This window comes from Malaclemys terrapin, chromosome 2 (genome assembly GCF_027887155.1).
Source record: "Malaclemys terrapin pileata isolate rMalTer1 chromosome 2, rMalTer1.hap1, whole genome shotgun sequence".
In the NCBI taxonomy this organism is placed as follows: Eukaryota; Metazoa; Chordata; order Testudines; family Emydidae; genus Malaclemys; species Malaclemys terrapin.
Genome location: NC_071506.1, coordinates 203709940 through 203728978, shown reverse-complemented (window position 1 = coordinate 203728978; position 19039 = coordinate 203709940). Strand labels below are relative to the sequence as shown.

General features: G+C 43.3%; 1 protein-coding gene across 40 annotated transcripts in view; it reads right to left on the bottom strand.

Annotated features, from left to right (window-relative positions):
• Positions 1-19039, bottom strand: part of CLASP2 (cytoplasmic linker associated protein 2) — a 277113-nt gene that overhangs the window by 117409 nt on the left and 140665 nt on the right. For all 40 annotated transcript variants that reach the window (XM_054019451.1, XM_054019452.1, XM_054019454.1 and 37 more), the window contains 4 exons: positions 18046-18123; positions 14349-14516; positions 5279-5334; positions 1952-2125 (listed from right to left, as the gene is read on the bottom strand). In XM_054019451.1, the coding sequence (XP_053875426.1) occupies positions 1952-2125; positions 5279-5334; positions 14349-14516; positions 18046-18123 (476 nt within the window). The remainder of the gene's footprint in view (positions 1-1951; positions 2126-5278; positions 5335-14348; positions 14517-18045; positions 18124-19039) is intronic.

Below are 19039 nucleotides of genomic sequence, written 5' to 3'. Positions count from 1 at the left end.
ACGGCACCAGAAGTGACAAAAGAAGCATTTGTTGGACTCTGGGAGAAGGGGTGCTGGCTAAGAAGTTTGGTCAGTGAGACTGCTGAAGGTATGTGGTGAGAAAACTTTCCTTTGAATTTAACATAGTTTGTTAAGTTAGGCACCAGTTGCATTTTATCTTATTTTTCTTGTAAACATTTCTGACTTTTATGCTTCATTACTTGTACTCACTTAAAATCTCTCTCTTTGTAGTTAATAAATTTGTGGGTTGTTTTTTTTTTTTAATCTAATTCAATGTGTTTAAAATGAAGTGTCTGGGAAATTCCATTTGGGGTGGAATAATGGATTTTATATAAATTTGGATTGTCCAGGAGAGGACTGGGCAGTACAGGACATACATTTCTAGGGGGAAATCTAAGACTAGGAGTGTGTTGGTGTCACCCTGCAGTATAACCTAGGCTGGTAAGAGCCAAGGTGTGGCTGACTGGCTGCAGTACACACAGCTGGGAGTGATTTACATGCTGGAGACTGATTGTGAGCAGTCTCTGAGCTGGAGGCTACAGCAGCAAACCATTGTAAAGGGCACCCCACATTAGAGGGCAGCTACTGATTAGTCTGGATTGTGCCCCAGGTATGTCACAAAGGGATAACTTAAAAAAAAAAAAAGGGGGGGGGGTCCAAACGACAGTTGCCAGCGAGACAATACTTTCCAGCTAATCAAAGCAAGATTTAAAGAATATGTTGGAACGGGTCCTGAATGCACCCCATAAAAATTAGCTATGAAACTAACAGCATGAGTAAATCCTCCTCCAAGTCATTCCCCTGCATACAACTGCCAGCATTTACCCTCTTGAAAATGTGGGTGTTCTTTTAAACTCCTATCTAGGAGGTGTTGGGAATGAAATATGTAGTCCTTTATATGTTCTGAAAGCACAACACTGTTCTAACCAAAAATTTGTTTTTTTCTGTTTAACTTAGCAAAAGACCAAAGTAATCCTTTCACTTTATCATAGGTAGGATAACTTTGTTATTCTCTATCTCTTCCTCCAATGGTATTTTAATTTGACCATTTCTCTTTCTTTCTTCTGTCTCTACCATGCCTTTTTCCTTTGCTCTTCCCTACCACAATGGTTGTAGAGTTAAGGCTAAATCTCAGCCTTGCCTTGAGCCATGAAGAAGAGCATGGACAGATTATGACTCAGAGTTCATGTTTGGAGTTTGCAACAGTTCCAGCATCTAACACCAGAAGTGCTACCAGTAAGAGACCTCTCCTCAGACAGATATCATGGTAGCACTTCTTATGTCTAACAGAAGTAATGTTACTCATCAACAAAAATGCAACTTAGGTGAAAATATACACAGCAGTGCTGGAAAACCTATGAAGAACTCTTCCAAACCAACAATGTACACAGTTGTACAAAACAGTGACAAATTTGGAATACTGCAACCATTTTATATAGCTTGAAACATTTCACCATGCCTTAGCTACAAAAGTAGCTTAGATTTTTTTTTTTTTAATAAAATGGGAATTTGAGATTTCTAATGGTGACTAGAATATTGCCTCTAAAATTGGCAGAAACCATGACTGCTCCCTTCTGTTTATCTGCTGCCAGAGTTCAAATGAGAGTGTCTCATGTATTTTAAGAGCATAATGAAGACACTCTTTGCACTGGCCTTCTTCCTCAATAAAGGAAATTCTAAAGGATCCAGAACACCTCCATGCCTCAAAATTAGCTCTCTCTTAAAATCCTCCATACAAAGACAGTTTAATCAAAAAGGGGAGCCAAGACAGTAACTCCTAGCCAGACAATACTGATGCCTCTTAATTGAAGCACTTGGTGCCTAGGTACTACTATTATGAATGCACCAAATATCCATACACAATACTTTCCAATAAAGGAAGTATTTTTTCATTACTATTTGCTTTCTATGAACTCCAAGAAACAGTTTACAGTAAGCCAGGATCTCTCACCTAGTGAAGCATAGGATCCAGGAGGTAGACCAGCAGCAGACAAGCGCCCAGCTCCTGTTGGCTGTCCAGCAGCATGGCGTGCCTTTGCACCTGCAGCAGCATTAACATCAATGTCACTGCGGGACCTCTGCAGTGTTCCTGGACTTGGAGCAGTCTTGCTGCTACTTCCTGAAACTAAAAAGAGTAAAGATGGTAAAATCAAATCTATATTAAGCCCACTTATTATCAAAAGTTTGGCTAAGATTTTCCATCTCTATTCGGTATATGGTCTTATAAACCATAAGGTTAACTTGATTCAATACATTCAATACAATCCTATATAATGTAAAATATAAAGTAACTATATTAACAGAAGGCTAAGGTTGAAAAAATCAAGCCCCCAAAAGATACTAAAATGACAGAATTGTGATTGCCGGTGCAACCTTAATTCGGCCCCTCTGTGTGCATGTATTATGATATAATCTTTAATTACAGAATAACATACTATTTTTTCCAGTAGGACCCCTGCCTCATTCAGTGCATAGAATAGATAGTGCTCAGGGAAGGGGGATCATTCGTTTATTTTATCTTCCTCATTCAATACCTTGTCCCACGCCTTATTTAATACACACCATTCCATCTTCCTACCCCATGCACGAAGTACAAAATCATTTAATAATAATAATATATTGAGATATACCTATCTCCTAGAACTGGAAGGGACCTCGAAAGGTCATCGAGTCCAGCCCCCTGCCTTCACTAGCAGGACCAAGTACTGATTTTTGCTCCAGATGCCTAAGTGGCCCCCTCAAGGATTGAACTCACAATCCTGAGTTTAGCAGGCCAATGCTCAAACCACTGAGTTATCCCTCCCCATAATTTCCACATAAGCAGTTCTGTGGTCCATTCATCATAGTATCCAAGTGCTTCATAAACATTAATTTATCTTCACATTATCTGTGAGATTATATGGTATTATCATCTCCAGTTTACAACTGAAGAACTGAGGCAAAGAGATTAGGACAAATCTGTCCACTTACTTAAAATGCCCAACTTGATGCAACCAGAACCAGATTTTTAAGAGTACTTAGCATTTTTCTAGCACTTTATATGTTCATAGCACAGCTCTAGTTCTCTTCACTTATGGCTGTGAGTGCTCAGCATTTCTGCAAATCAGACCGGAGGGTCTCAAGTTTGGCATCCAGAAAATGAGAAACACAGTTAATGGCCACCTGTAAAAAAGGTGTGGTTTAAATTATTTAGACAGCATCAAATAGGATCTCTGTGACAGAAACAGGCACAGAATTTGATTTTCCAGGGCACAATTCAACTACCTGGCCTATGAGACCATCCTTTCTCTTCCTTAGTCTCCTGCCTCACTCAAAACATCCTTCCAATTTCTGCAATAGATTAAGCAAAAGTCCTAGAGACAACAGTCTCATTCACTACACAGCCCTGACTTATTCCCTGATGAGGTCCATCTTGCTCACTGAATGATGCAGCGGTCCTGTATAAAAGAATAGTATGAGATTCTTATCAATGCATACACACAACATGGTGAATTAAGGTTGCACAGGTAACTTCAATTCTTGCATTTAACTACCTTTTGAACTTTACAGTTTCAACCTAATAGAGGACAGTAGTGTTATGGTTTTTTGTGTGTGTGTGTTTTTTTTTAATATCTATTTATTTATTTAGGAAGTTTAACTAGTTTACAAATCATGGTCATGTAAATATCAGAAACAAACAGATAATTACAATAGTGAGGGGTTTTTTTGTTTAGAGAAAAATTATGCAGCAATATAATCCTTATGCTACCTTATTACTCCTTATACTATCCAGGATGTGTTATTTCTGGTAACTTTATTAAACTGAATGAAACTACTGACTGCTCATATTTATCAAATCAGATGTGTCTATCAAACGTGTGCATTTTTTTTTGACAGGCAAACTTACTTTGAGCATTGAATAAATGGTAGCCACATATCTAAGGGTCCATTTTTGCTGGGTACATACATAATTGATGTGTTCATTCTTCTATAACCTCCCATATTTTGGGAGAACAATTCCTTCAGTTCTGGACTGTCTCTCTTTTCCAGTAACAGACTATCAGTAGTCTAATGGCTATTAGCTGATGAGAGATTGATTTTTGCATTTCTCTGAGTGTTACCATTTTTGCTAAGAAACCCCAAGATTAGCAAAGGATCATTGGTAATAAATAGCTAACAATTTAAAAAGGCAAATTATTTCACGTGGAACCATACTGATTCCCCAAATGGATCACCTAGAAGGTTAGGATCTTTAGATCTCTACCACTTGAGCTAATGGAACAACTGCTAATGGTAGCAGTAGGCTGTTATTAGAGGAGGACAAGACAGAGACTTTACAAGTGGGTTTGACAGCTGTTTGCTGACAGCAGAACAGTGTTATGATTCAAATTCTGGGTTCCATTACAGGTGCTGAAGAGTGTTTCTTAGTGGTTATAAACCCTTCTGCTCTTATCCACCCTCACAGACTCCTGTCCTTTCCTCACTCTCTGCTTACCCCTTTCCCCCGTGGAGCTCCTAGCCTCTCTCCGCTTTCCCCCCTACTTCTCAGCCCCTGCAACCCTCTCTGCAGTCCAGTCAGGCTCATTTCTCTTTCTCCTCATCACTGACTCTCCCCGTTCTCCATTCTTTAGTCTGGAACCACAACAACCAGAAGGGGCAACTGCAGGAAAAGTCTTGCTCAGCCACTACAGTCCCACACTAGAGCATACCCAGAACAATCTTCTGAGAATTTACCTGCCAAACTCTAATACATTTCTATTGAGCAAGGGAGAACTGAGATTTTTCAGAGGCTGAGACCTTGGCCAATTTTGGGTGAATTTTCACAGGGACAAAAAGGTACATCCCTGGCATCAAGCTGATCCCCCTGCCAAAATTCAAGTCCCTGTTCCAAAGCAGAGAGGCACTAGAGCTTCTCTATTATATAGATTTAGGATTTTTTTTTTTTTTTTTAAGGAAAAAAATTCTGTATTTTTCCTTATTCTTGTTCTCTGAAATGGCTGAACTATTTTAGCTGAAAAATAAATTCCAACCCACCACAGAAAATTTCAGCCCAAACAGCTGAAGTATGCCAAGGTTATATATAACAGAAAACACAGGGTCTTACAATGGAAAGTGATAGCAGTCTTAACTATAAGTGGAACTAGTAACACATATAATAATGCAATTCTGTATCAGAATAAACACAGAAAAATACAAAAAATCTTAAATTATGGCTAAGTCTAATTTAAAATATGAACATAACTTTCTAGATGGTCAATTTGTAAGAAACAAGTCTATTTGTGTAGCAATGAGAGCATACCTCTGCCAGCTATACTTGCTGGGCTGGCTGTGGACCATTTAGAAGATAAAGGACGACTGAAAGAAAAGCAAACAATAACTACATTAGTAAGAGAAATCTCAGTTGGATCCAAAGAGCAATTATACATTATGAAAACACTTTTCAGTCCATCTTTTTACTTCGATTTTCTATTTCTACTTTCTGAACTGTATTCAGGTAACACACATTATACAGAACGACCCATAAAGCATGCTCATCCTAATACATCATCTGTTTTTGAACATTATACAATTAATTCCTTGCTATAGTATTATTATAGTATTCACTTTGGTGACTGCAGACATAATATAAACCCTTTAATATAAACTGAAGACATACAGAACTATCAAGTTCCAGCCAGAGGCTTGAGGGAAATATGTTGGGTGCTGAAGGTGGCTCAATTCTGTTTCTCTTGCTTTGCTTTCTACACCTCCTCACATATAAACCCCACTTAAAAAAAAGAAAAAAGAAAAAAAACCAATCTCTTCTGAACCTACTCCTTGCTCCAACTCTTGTTCTACATTTTCTTCCAATCCTGACTTGGTGAGGAGTGCTGCACAAACAAAATTTTCTGGTCTACTCCTCTCCCTTAAGCACTAATTGTCAAGTAAGGAGCCAAAAACCAGTTCTCTTGTTCTCAAGAGCCAGGAACATTCCCTTTATTAGTGCTCAGCCTCTAATTCTGGCTATATGCTTCAGAAGTGAGAAAAGGAGAGATTAAAAGACAAAAGGAGACTAGTAGAACACTAACTAATGAGGAGACAGCTGATGGCAGGATATTTGTTCATTGATTCATCTATAGGCATTTCTATGTTAGGACACATATCAAGTGTTTAAATGATGCAGAGATTTCTATACGAGTGTGCAGAGCCTGGAACATTAATAGTAGAGGCTAAATGGGGAGCATGGGGGGGGTGGGAAATAGTGACAGATAAAACTAAAAATCCTCTTAACTTTTAAAATTCCCCTTTTGTAGGTAATCAAAATTTCAGGTAAAAAATAAACTTTCCAATCTTGTGAATCTATTTTAGTAAGGATGCTGGCAGAAGTAATATCACTTATTCTTATAACAATAGTTCCCACACTATACTATACAATTAATCCTGTAAGCCCAAAAGGATCTGTAAGATTTATATTAATTTAAGATTCTTATAAGTTAATAATATTGAAAACCACAGAGAATCACATATACTGATAAAAGGTGACATACTGATATAGGCAGACTCCCAAGCTCAGTGTTGGGAAGAGGGAAGTGAACAATCACAATAAAAGCCAGAGTAGTAACTTCAGGTAACTCAAAAGGTAAAAATCACTTGTGTTTTTATTTCAATTGCTTTTAATATTAGGATTTCCTCATCTAGCTCCTAACATTCCTACATAATGTACCTTAAATAGTTTGGGAGCTACATGGCTCCCAACACTGAGATGTAAAGATACTACCCAGCAATGTTAAGTCCTTTGGTAAGATTCTATCTTATCCACAATTCAATATTCAGTCCACATGCAACCCTTCTAGTTTCATGACAGGATTACAAATGAAATTCCTAGTAGTGATTATGCATTAGCTTAAGCAAAGGGTAAGCAAACCATCGGTGAATGTACATATTCGTTGTTGAAGATAAAGTGTTGCCAACTCCGTTCCCTATAAATTTCCATTTAAAAATGTTTATACAATTACAAAATGACATATTGCAGCTACAATTTGGCATAGTTAAGGGAAGGGACACAATTTGTAAGGCTACTAGTCAAAAGTATTGCTGCCAAAAAATTAACATTTCAGTGTTAGGGGTGGAGGGGGGTGCATTCTTTCTACTCCCCTTTGGCCTACAAACAAAATCAATGAAAATCAAGTTAACTCATTTCGGAAGATCACTAATCTAGACTAAGGTCTTGACAATTTTGGTTTCCCAAAAGTTTTCCACACAGATTTCTATTGCAGCCTATACTAGATGTGATTTAAGAACAGAACCTCATATGTTCAGGATGTCTTCCATAATTTGAAGGATAGAACCTCCACGTACTACTCTTTCCATCACCACATGCAGCTTCTATTTATGAAGCAAGGCCAGTCCTCTTCCAATGAGGCTTCTAGATGAAGATAAGGTGTACCTATTGAGGATAGCAGTAGTGTTCTGCAGCTAAGTGCCAATTTCAACTTCATTTTAGCAATTAGAACAATACTGAAAAAGAAAACTGAAGAAGTAATTGTGAAGATAAAATTAACTCATTTTTGTTCATCATAGAATTTACCCTATTCCGCTGTTCAGTGGAACTGAATTTCAACAATTTCCACCCCACCATCAATCTCAGCCTGGACCAGCCCACACAAGAGATCCACTTCTTGCACACTACAGTGCAAATAAGCTATGGTCACAAACACCACACTAAAGCGGAAACCTATTGACTGCTATATTTACCTACATGCCTCCAGCTTTCATCCAGATTACATCACACGATCCATTGTATACAGCCAAACTCTAAGATACAACCGCGTTTGCTCCAATCCCTCAGACAGAGACAAACACCTACAGGATCTCTATCAAACGTTCTTAAAACTATAATACCCCCCTGGTGAAGTGAAGAAAAAAAACGGTTCCTCGTCCTTTTTGTAACTGTTGTTCTTCGAGATTTGTTGCTCATATCTATTCCAGTTAGGTGTGTGCGTGCACAGGTGTCAGAAACTTTTCTCTAGCAGCTACCCGTCAGGCCGGCTGTGGAGCCCCCTGGAGTGGCGCAGATATGGCGTTCAATATATGATCCTGCTGACCCCACCCCCCTTCAGTTCCTTCTTTCCAGCAACTCTGACAGATGGGAGGGAGAATGGAATAGAGATGAGCAACACATCTCGAAGAACAACAGTTAAAAAAAAGGGTGACTAATCGTTTTTCTTCTTCGAGTGTTTGCTCATATCAATTCCAGTTAGGTGACTGCCAAGCCTTACCTTGGAGGTGGGGTCGGAGTCAAGGTATTGCAGATCGAAGCACTGCTCTTCTGAAGGCCACATTGTCCTGAGATTGGTGAATGATGGCCGAGTGTGACGTAAAGGTGTGCACTGAAGACTACGTGGCAGCCCTGCAAATTTCCTGAAGAGGTACGTGGGCCAGGAAGGCTGTCAACGAGGCCTGTGCCCTGGTGAAGTGAGTCATAATGACAGGCAGAGGAACCTTCGCCAAGTCATAACAAGTGTGAATACAGGCTGTGATCCGGGAGGAGATCCGCTGGGAAGAGACTGGAAGACTTTTCATCCGCTCTGCTAAAGCGACGAACAACTGGGTTGTTTTGCGGAAAGGCTTCGTTCGGTCAGTATAGAAGGCGAGCGCCCTTCTAATGTCCAGCGAATGCAGCTGCTCTTCATGAGGACTGGAGTGTGGCTTTGGATAAAAAACTGGTAGAAAAATGTCCTGGCTAACATGAAAGCAGGACACAACTTTGGGAAGAAAGGCAGGGTGAGGTCTAAGCTGCACCTTGTCCTTATGAAAAATAGTGTACGGAGGCTGAGATGTGAGCGCCCCCAGCTGAGACATGTGTCATGCCGAGGTAATGGCCACCAAAAAAGCAACCTTTCAAGAGAGATAAAGGAGCAAACCGGAAGCTAATGGCTCGAAGGGAGGACCCATGAAGCGAGAAAGAACTAAATTAAATTAAGGTCCCAGGCCGGAACAGGTGGCTTCATCGGGGGATGAATCTTCTCCAAACGTTTCAGGAAACATTCCACAATGGGGTGCACAAACACCGAGCGCCTGGAAACACTGGAGTGAAAAGCCAATATAGCCACGAGATGGACCTTGAGAGAACTAAATGCCAGGCACTGGTCCTTCAAGTGCAGGAGATAATCCAGGATACACGGGATTGAAGCCTGGAGCAAAAGCACCTGCCTTTGGGCACACCAGATAGAAAACCTTTTCCATTTCGCTTTGTGAGTGGCCCTAGTAGATGTCTTGCAGCTCTCCAGAAGCACCTGCCTCACCGGATCCGAACAGGCGAGCTCTGCCTGGTTCAACCTCGGATCTTCCAGGCCACGAGGTGGAGCGACTGAAGGTCCAGGTGAAGGAGACAGCCGTGATTCTGCGAGATGAGGTTAGGAGCGAGAGGTAGACGTACCAGGGACTGGACCGACAGGTCCATGAGGGTGGGGGGCACCAGCACTGGCAAGGCCAAGCTGGAGCCACCAGTATGACGTCCGCCCTGTCCCTGTGGGCCTCAAGAAGCACCTTGTGGATGAGTGGAAATGGTGGGAAAGCATACAACAGTTGACTGGACCATGGAATCAAGAATGCATCTGGATCAAGCCTGGGCTGTGACCCTAGAAGGAGCAGAAGGTTGGACACTTCCTGTTGGCCCGCGTGGCGAACAGGTCGATTCGGGGAAACTCCCAACTGCGGAAGATTGAGTGGATGATGTCCAGACGAATCAACCACTCGTGCGTAAGGAACCGTCAAGCTGTCCGCCAGCACGATCTGAATGCCCAGCAGGTATGAAGCTTGGAGAAGGATGGAGTGGGCTAGATAAAATTCCCACAGTAGGAGGGCTTCCTGACAGAGAGGAGAAAATCAGGCTCCGCCTTGCCTGTTTATGTAAAACATAGCTGTGATATTGTCCATGAGCACCACTACACAGTGGCCCTGCAAGCGGGACAGAAACACTTGGCACGCAAGGTGGATCACCCTGAGCTCTTTGATGTGGATATGCAGAGCCAGTTCCTCCACTTGCCATAAGCCCTGAGTTGTCAGGCTTCTGAGATGCGCTCTCCAGCCCAGTGCACACGCATCTGTTACCAGAGTCAAGGTGGGCTGGGAAAGGTGACCCAGAACCCACCATGCAGGGGTAGAGCCACCATCATAGGGAATCCAGGATATGCCTTGGAACCGTGAGCACCATGTCCAGACTATCATGGCCAGGGCGATACATGGCGCGAGCCACGCTTACAGAGGCCTGAGTCGCAATCTGGCATGCTGCACCATGTAGGTGCAGGACGCCATGTGGCCCAGCAGCCTGAGACACTGCCTCGCCATGGTGGTAGGAAAGCTGCAAAGGCTGCTGATTATCCGCAAGAGGGCCAGATGCCACACCTCTGGGAAGAACGCTTGATTGGCATCAAAGACTGCCCCGATGAACTCTATTCTTTGAGTCGAGGTGAGGACGGATTTGCTGACATTGAAAATGATGCCTAAGCGTTCGAACATATCTCTGACCATTTGCACCTGTGATTCCACCTGCTGACAAGAGCAGCCTCGGAGGAGCCAGTCGTTCAGGTAAGGGTAAACTTGCATGTGATGGCGGCGAAGGAACGCTGCCACGACCGCCATGCATTTGGTGAAGCCGCAGGGAGCCATGCACAGACCGAATGGGAGAGATGTGAATTGATAATGTACCTTGTTTACCACGAAGCAGAGGAACCATGTGGGGTGATAGATATGTGAAAACAGACATCCTTCATATGGAGGATGGCGTACCAGTCTCCCAGATCCAGAGAAGGGATGATTGTGCTCAAGGAGACCATGCGGAACTGTTGAGTTCCCTCAGGTCCAGAAATGGCCTTAGGCCTCCCTTTGCTTTGGGGACGAGGAAGTAACGGGAGTAGAAACCCTTGCCTTTGAGCTCCTGGGGCACCTCCTCCACTGCTCCTAGAGCGAGAAGGATCTGAACCTCCTGGATGAGAAGTTGTTTGTGAGAGGGGTCCCTGAAGAGGGATGGAAAAGGGGGATGGGAGGGTGGGGAGGAGTAGAAGTGGATAGAATATCCAACCTCTACCGTGCAGATCACCCACCGGTCCGATGTAATACGGGACCATGCACGGTAGAAGCGGGATAGACAGTTCAAAAAGGGAGGATAACTGGCCGGGTTGTGGACTGGTAATCCATCCTCGTGTGCACCTTCAAAAGGGGTGCTTAGGGCCTGGAGGGGGCTTGGACTGGCCCTGGCCCTGCCCAGGAGGAGGGCGCAACGGCCTACGCTGACTATATCTATTCAGGAGATGACGAGGAAGAAGCCACCGGTAGGACTGGTTCCGTGGCGGCCTCCTGATCCTCTGGGACCGGTTTCTCCCGAACCCTGGTGTATCCTCCACCGGGGGTGGGGTTGGATCCAGGTTCTCCGATGGATCCTGAGGTGAGCAGCTGATGGTTGCCTCGGGGAGGCAAGACCCTGAATGGGATGGTGAGGGAGCGCCTGGGGGGGGGGGGCACTTTGGGCCGGATGGTACGTCTAAGGGGTCCAGAATTACCACTTGGGTTGCCAGTGGGGCACTGAAGCGTTCTGTCTAAGACTTCCCGGCCCTGATCTGGGCGCTTCCGATGCCCCCTGATGCTCTGCTTGACCTGAGGGAGGCCAACTTTGAGTGGGAGGGCTAAGGGGTGGCAGTGCAGTACTATCCCAAGGAAACCTCCTCCTCGAATGGATGGGATGAGTGCTGTGGGGAATAACGAGGACCAAACTGTGACCGGTGGTGCTGCTGCAGGGAATGGCAGCGAGATGTGGAGCGGTGCCAGGAGGTCGATCGGCGCTACAAAGTGGGGCTTCATCTTGGTGGGGAGCGGTGCTGCGATTTAGAGCGGTGCTGCGATTGAGGCCCGAGCTGAAGCAGGACTGGTGTCCGGAGCAGGATCTGGAATGGTGCTGCAAATGGGAGCGGTGCCGCGACGTAGAGCGACGACTGGGAAGTGCAGTCCAAGGTCGATACGAGCGGTGCCGCAAGATCACAGATTGGGATCTGGACCTCGAGCAGGACCATGACCTCTCAGCCGACGACCACCTCGAGCGGGAACGGCTCTGAGGGTCAGGGCTGCGAGACCAGTGCCGCAAGTCAGACTGGCATGGGGCATAAGTGCAGCGCCGGGACTCAGAACGGCGCAGAGATCCTGGTTGGGGGGCAGACGGCCCGCACATAGCCGGTTTGCCTCTTGACAGTGCCGAGCCTCGGGGTAGCAGAGGCCTTGAGACTGGGGACTTGGGCGCCGTCATTTCGATAAGCCCCCTAGTGGCCTCAAAAATGTCCAGTGTGGAGGGTAGCATGACTTCCTCCACCTGCAGCCGCGGCGAGTCCAGGAACGCGGGGCTTCCTGGGAAGACAGGGGCCCATGAAGTTTGAGCCTGACCGGAGGGTCTGACGGCCGTAGGCCCATGCTCCGCACCCTGCCCTGCGAGGCTGCAGTTTCCATGTCAGGCCGTTGTGGAGGCTTGTCCTTAGCCTGCTTTTTGTGGGCAGCCGGCGAGTGGGAGTGATGCCAAGGGAAACGCTTCTGGGCCCCAGGAGACTGCTGGCCCCTGGGAGGGCATGCTGAGTCCTTTTTCGGTGCTGTGGACAGCACTGACGGAGGAACACTCCACACCAAGACACTCGGGCCAGGTCCTGCTGCGGACAGAGGGCAGACTCCATGAGGAGTTGTTTTAAAACAAATGTCCCTCTCCTTTCTAGTGCGAGGCTTGTCAGCACATGTCCGCCTGATAGGCTTCTCCCAGACACTGAAAACAGGAGTCGTGGGGGTCGCCCATGGGCATAGATTTGGCACAGGAGCTACAGGGTTGGAAGCCCTGAGATGCATGCCCCAGAGCCCCACGGGGCCCTCGTTGAAGGGGAAAAAAAACCCCAACCACTAAAGACTACAATTAACAACTAGAAGAGAACAATTAACTAACAATGGGTAACTATAGACAAAGATAAGCAGAAGAGCTAGGGATTAGTGGAGCACTTGCGAGCAAGAGACCACTGTTCCAACAACCGTCACTGGCGGTAAGAAGGAATTGATGGGGGAGTCGGGCTGGCAGGGTCGTATATAGAGCGCTATATTGGTGCCACTCCAGGGGGCTCCACAGCCACCCTGACGGGTAGCTGCTGGAGAAAAGTTTCTGACACGGCGCGCACACACAACTAACTGGAATTGATATGAGCAAGCACTCCAAGAACAGATTGACAGAGCCAGAAGGGTACGCAGAAGTCACCTACTACAGGAAAGGCCAAACAAAGAAAGTAACAGAACGCCACTAGCCATCACCTACAGCACCCAACTAAAACCTCTCCAGCGCATCATCAAGGATTTTCAACCTATCCTGAAGGATGATCCCTCACTCTCACAGACTTTGGGAGACAGGCCAGTCCTCGCTTACAGACAGCCCCCCAATCTCAAGCAAATACTCAACAGCAACTACACACCACACAATGAAACACTAACCCAGGAACCAATCCCTGCAACAAACCCTGCTGCCAACTCTGTCCACATATCTATTCAAGGGACACCATCATAGGACCTAACCACATCAGACACACCATCAGGGGCTCATTCACCTGCATATCTACCAATGTGATATATACCATCACGTGCCAGCAATACCCCTCTGCCATGTACACTGGCCAAACTGGACAGTCTCGATGCAAAAGAATAAATGGACATAAATCAGACATCAAGAATTGTAACATTAAAAAACCAGTGGGAGAGCACTTCAATCTCCCTGGACACTCAATAACTTTAAAATGGCAATTCTTCAGCCAAAAAAATTCAAAAATAGATTCCAACAAGAAACTGCAGTACTGGAATTAATTTGCAAACTTGACACCATCAAAATTAAGCCTGGGAGTGGATGGGTCACTACAAAAAATAATTTCCCCTCTCTTTATACTCGCACCTTTTTGAAAACGGTTGGGAATGGGCACGTCCAACTTGATTGCATTGGCCTTGTTAGCACTACAAAAGTAACTTTCCTTCTGTCGACATTCATCCCTTTTTGTCAACTATTCAGAATAGGTCTCTTCCACCTTAATTGAACTGGCCTTGATTGGATGGACCCCCCACTTGGTAAGGCAACTCCCATCTTTTCATGTTCTGTAATATATATACTGCTTACTGTATTTTTCATTCCATGAATCTGATGAAGTGGGTTTTAGCCCACGAAAGTTATGCCCAAATAAATTTGTTAGTTAGTCTCTAAGGTGCCACAAGGACTCTTCATGTTAGTCTGTATCAGCAAAAACAACAGCTACCACTCTGAAACCTGTAGGCACATTAGAACTAGACAATTTTTGTTCTTTCAGACTGGGAATCGCTTAAGTGACACTTACTTGAGACTCTCCTGTGAACTTGAAGATGACCTGTCTGACTGAGGGAGAGATGCTATACTGCCAGAATTCTTCAAGTAAGTCTGGAGACTTCTTTGATAGGATGGCTCAAGGTTATTGTACAGGGCCTCTGCTTCTCCAGGAAAGTGACTTCTAAGACCCAGGTAAGTCCTACAAAACAAAAGAACAGCCAGGTAGAACTGCTACAAGGTTTTTTGTTTGTTTGTTTTTTGTTGTTTTTTAAACTACACAGAAAAAAATGAAAATCCAGCTGTGACACAGGCTAGAAAGGGTTACACAACTAGCAGGCTAATTGACCCAAATTCAACGTTTATAAAAGTGTTAAAAAAGTATGTAAATGGTAGTTAGGGCCATTTCATGTTAGACAGACTAGAGCTTTGAAATAGAAAATTGTATTGTTAGAGAATTAGAGGTAAGAGTAATTGAATGTGTTTACTTATATGTCGTTAATGTTAACCGTGTAAACAGTTTCTACTGATTCAGAGATCAAAAGGGAGTATTAACATTTAGATGAAACTTGGGTATGATAACATCATTGTCTGTATTTCACTTTGAAGTTAGTAGTAAACGGTCTATGAATTGCTTAATGAATAATTACCTTATACTAATCAATATAGCTAACTACCAGTGATGCTTAGGAAAGAGAAGATTACTTCAGAAGACTATTGTTCACACAAGAGGCTGCAAAAAATCTCTATAAAAACGCTTGGGACCTGATCCTTTCATCTCAAATCTTCTTATGCTTCATCAGGGGAAGCTTGGACCACAAGATTGAGATCTCCAGTGCCATCTGGATCACCCCGATATTGAACATTGGACTGCACCTATGGACTAATTCTAAAAGAACTCTGTACAACTCTAAAGCTCACCATCTCCACTATGAAATTGACCTAAGATCAACATTCATGTCTGTATGTATAATGATCTTTTAAACCAATATTCTCCCTCTTTTCTTTGTAAATTTTAGTTTAGTTAATAAGAATTGGCTATAAGCATGTATTTGTGTAAGATCTGAAATATTCATTAACTTGGTGGGTAACGTGTCCGATCCTTTGGGACTGATAGAACTTTTCATATGATGAACGAGATTTTCAATAAACCTCATCATATTTGACTTGGCTGTCTGAGTGGGAGCCCAAAGGCTGGGTTGCTTTTAGGGAACTGTGTTTTTTGGCTTCTGGGTAACCAGTAATGTATTGTAGAATCTGTTTTGTTGTTGGCTTGGTAAATCTAAGTATCAGAATAACCACCAGTTTTGGGGATTGTCTGCCCCATTCTTTGCAATTTGCCCTAATTGAGCAATCTCAGCGTCGCTCCCAGTCGCACCAGCACTGAAATATGTGCTGAATGCTTCTCCACTAGCCAGGTTATGGAGGCATCTGGCACAAAAGTCTGAACAAATCTTTTCAAAATAACTTTATTCCTCCCATCACATTCTCTGTGATATATCTTTTGATATTTCCTGCTCACTGAAGATGCCCCAGAATATATCATCAAATATTATCAGCCAATAGTATCTGTGATGTCACAGAATGATCCATTCTAAGAAACTTTCAGTGAACCAGCACAATATAAAGGGTATTTCTCAAAAGGGAATTTTTTTAAAAAGTTAGTTAAGATTTATGGTGATTTAATTTTGCTTCAAAATTTGCCTCTGAAGTAAATTATTATTTTGGAAAACAGAAGGTGCTTACGAAATAACATTGAGAAATACCAGATATTGATTCTGCATTTTAAATAGATGTACTTTTCATGTAATTCAGAATTCATTGCACATTACACAAATGTAAAAGACTGGCCTGGTGGCATAGCAGTAGTGGTCTGCCTTAATGGTCTACAGCCAAACTAAAGCAGCCAAAGAGGAGTGAATTTAGCCCTTCCCAGTTCCATTTATCACAATCAGGTGAGGATTTCAAATCCTAACTGAGACCATTTGAATGCTAACAATAAGTACAGGCAGTTTTATTTTCATTGCTATGCAGAGTGGTACAGTGAAGAGGCTACAGGACTGGGACTCAAGAGACCTGGATTCTATTCCTGGCTCTGCCACTGATTTGCTGGGTGACCTTGGGCAAGTCGCTTTCACCTCTCTGTGCCTCTGTCTACCCAAAAGAAAAACGTATGGTTCTTTAAGAAACTCTCACATGTCACACACCGTACATTTTTCTGTTTATATTTAACAGTAACTAGAAATTAAAAATGTGTGCTATGTAGGGTGACCAGACAGCAAGTGTGAAAAATTGGGATGGGGTTAGGGAGGTAATAGCAGCCTATATAAGAAAAAGCCCCAAATATTGGGACTGTCCCTATAAAATCGGGACATCTGGTCATCCTAGTGCTATGTGAGGTATTGCTGCAATAAGAATTTTCAGGTTTCAGAGTAATTATAAGAATTTTAACATTTTCACTTACTAAACTTTGAGCATTTAAATCTGTAAACTTAGTATCTGATGAAGGGTTTTTTTATGCATTTAGTTTTAATGGATTTGAATGAGACTATGAAAAGAGCAGGGGTTGAACAGTAGCTTTATCCATTAATTTTCAGTTTTATTTCCTATACTTGTGTTTTATTCTTGTGTAACTGGATGTCTCCATGTGTGACAAGCAGTGAACCTCTACAAAAAAAGAATCTTTTGTAACAGAAAATAATAAGCATTACCGTCACAAAGAAGGGCAGATTCCAAGTTAAAACCTTGCATGAAAAAGGCACCAATTTTAAATGGTCATTTTCATGCTACTTATATGCTTCCTTATTATATTTCAAAGGACTGTTAATTACCTTTATTTACAAAATATAGATGATAGGTATTTATTTTATTTTGTTGTCCCTGCAGAAAACAAGCATAGGAGGATGAGCAGAATTATCGTCTGTCTTAACAAAAGAACTGTTAGTTGTTCAATGATGTTTTGTACTCATGGAAGTAAGAGACTGATTAGGCAGAAATACTGATCTACAATGCTTCCATTTTACTGAAGTCATCAGATTTTACAAAACAAAAACCAGGAACTCTTCTAAGCTTTACTAAATTAGGTAGGGCATTTTGCATGGAAAAAAATGTTCATTTTAGGATTATATTAAATGATCAATTTCAACCAGATTCTTCAGTGATTAACAGTTAAATACCTTAAGCATACAGTAACTCCTCACTTAACACTGTAGTTATGTTCCTGAAAAATGCAACTAAGTGAAATGATGTTAAACAAATCCAATTTTCCCATAAGATTTAATGTAAATGTGGGGGGTTAGGTTCCACGGAAATTTTTTTCGGGCAGACAAAAGGCATTATATACTGTATAGTACTGTACTGTGGTTGGGAAGTGCCCATGGCTTACCTCACACAAGCACAGCGTGCTACAGGCAAGGATGCTAGGAAGCACCTTCACAGCAGCAGCTTCCCCGGAGCAGAACAGGGCACTGACTTTGCCATGGGATGCTCCAGGCCCACCTGTTCCCGTCCTCCTCCACTCCAGGCCCACCTCTTCCCACCCCCACTCCACCTCCTCTCCGGAGCACGCCGCATCCCCGCTCTCCCCACCGGAAAGTCATAAGCGCCGCCAAACAGCTGTTTGTCCCAGCTGTTTGGCGGTGCTTAGGACTTTCTGGGAGGGAGGGGCAAGGGCGGAGATGCGGCGCTTCAAATCTTTCAACCAAGATTACAAGTTCACTCAAAACTCTTACTTTCTTGCCTCCACTCTTGCCTCAGCATCAGCATCATGAATGCCCTTCTTGATGGTTTCAACCAAGACAGTTGCATGCCTAGAAGACAAACATACCTCATATTAGTTTTTAATTTTACAAATTTAATTATACCAAGGTAATTTCTTACCTGTTAATTAAGTTTCTCTAAGTCATACAGAGTATATCTGCAATTAAAAACCCGCGGCACCAAGTTTTGGAGCTGGGTCAAATGACTTAGGCTCAAGAGGTTCAAGCTGTAGGGCTAAAGATTGCAGTATAGACATTCAGGCTCGGACTAGAGCCTGAGCTCTGAGACCCGCCCCTCTCACGGGGGCTCAGAGCCCAGGCTCCAGCCTAAGCCCAAATATCTACACTGCAATTTTTAACCTCGCAGCATGAGTAAACTGACCTGAGCCAGCTGCAGTTGTGCCATGGGTCTTCTACTGTACTGTAGATCTACCCACAGTGACCGTGATATTGGGTCTGGACCGTCCTTCTAGCAGATGCAAGTCAGGAAAGACATGAGAGCCATAATGACATAACTATCCCTTTTTAAGATGCTTAGGTAGGCTGTCAGGCCCCAGCTATTCCTGGTTCGGAAGATGGAATCTGTGCCTGCATGCTTACTTGGGCCCATTGTTAAGACAGGCATGCTAGAAAGTACCTTTCAATTTTAAGAAGATGCATGTTTAGTAAAGAAGTCAATATATTGATCAGTGATAGAAAATAGACTTCTCTTGAATAAGTACAAAGATAAAGTGTCTCCCCACTGTATTCCTTAAAACTTAGTTTTTGAATGATCAGTCTTTTGATATCAATCAATCAATTAGTGCAGAATAAAAATAGCATACTACTGGATTGATAGAGAGGAGGCTAGAGGTGTCACTTTCTTTATTTGATAGCACAGTCGGATACACTCAGAAATCCAGTTTGAAAGTCTCTGGGTAGAAATAGGTGTCCCTTTGGAACACTCTCGATGGAGACGAAGAGTTCC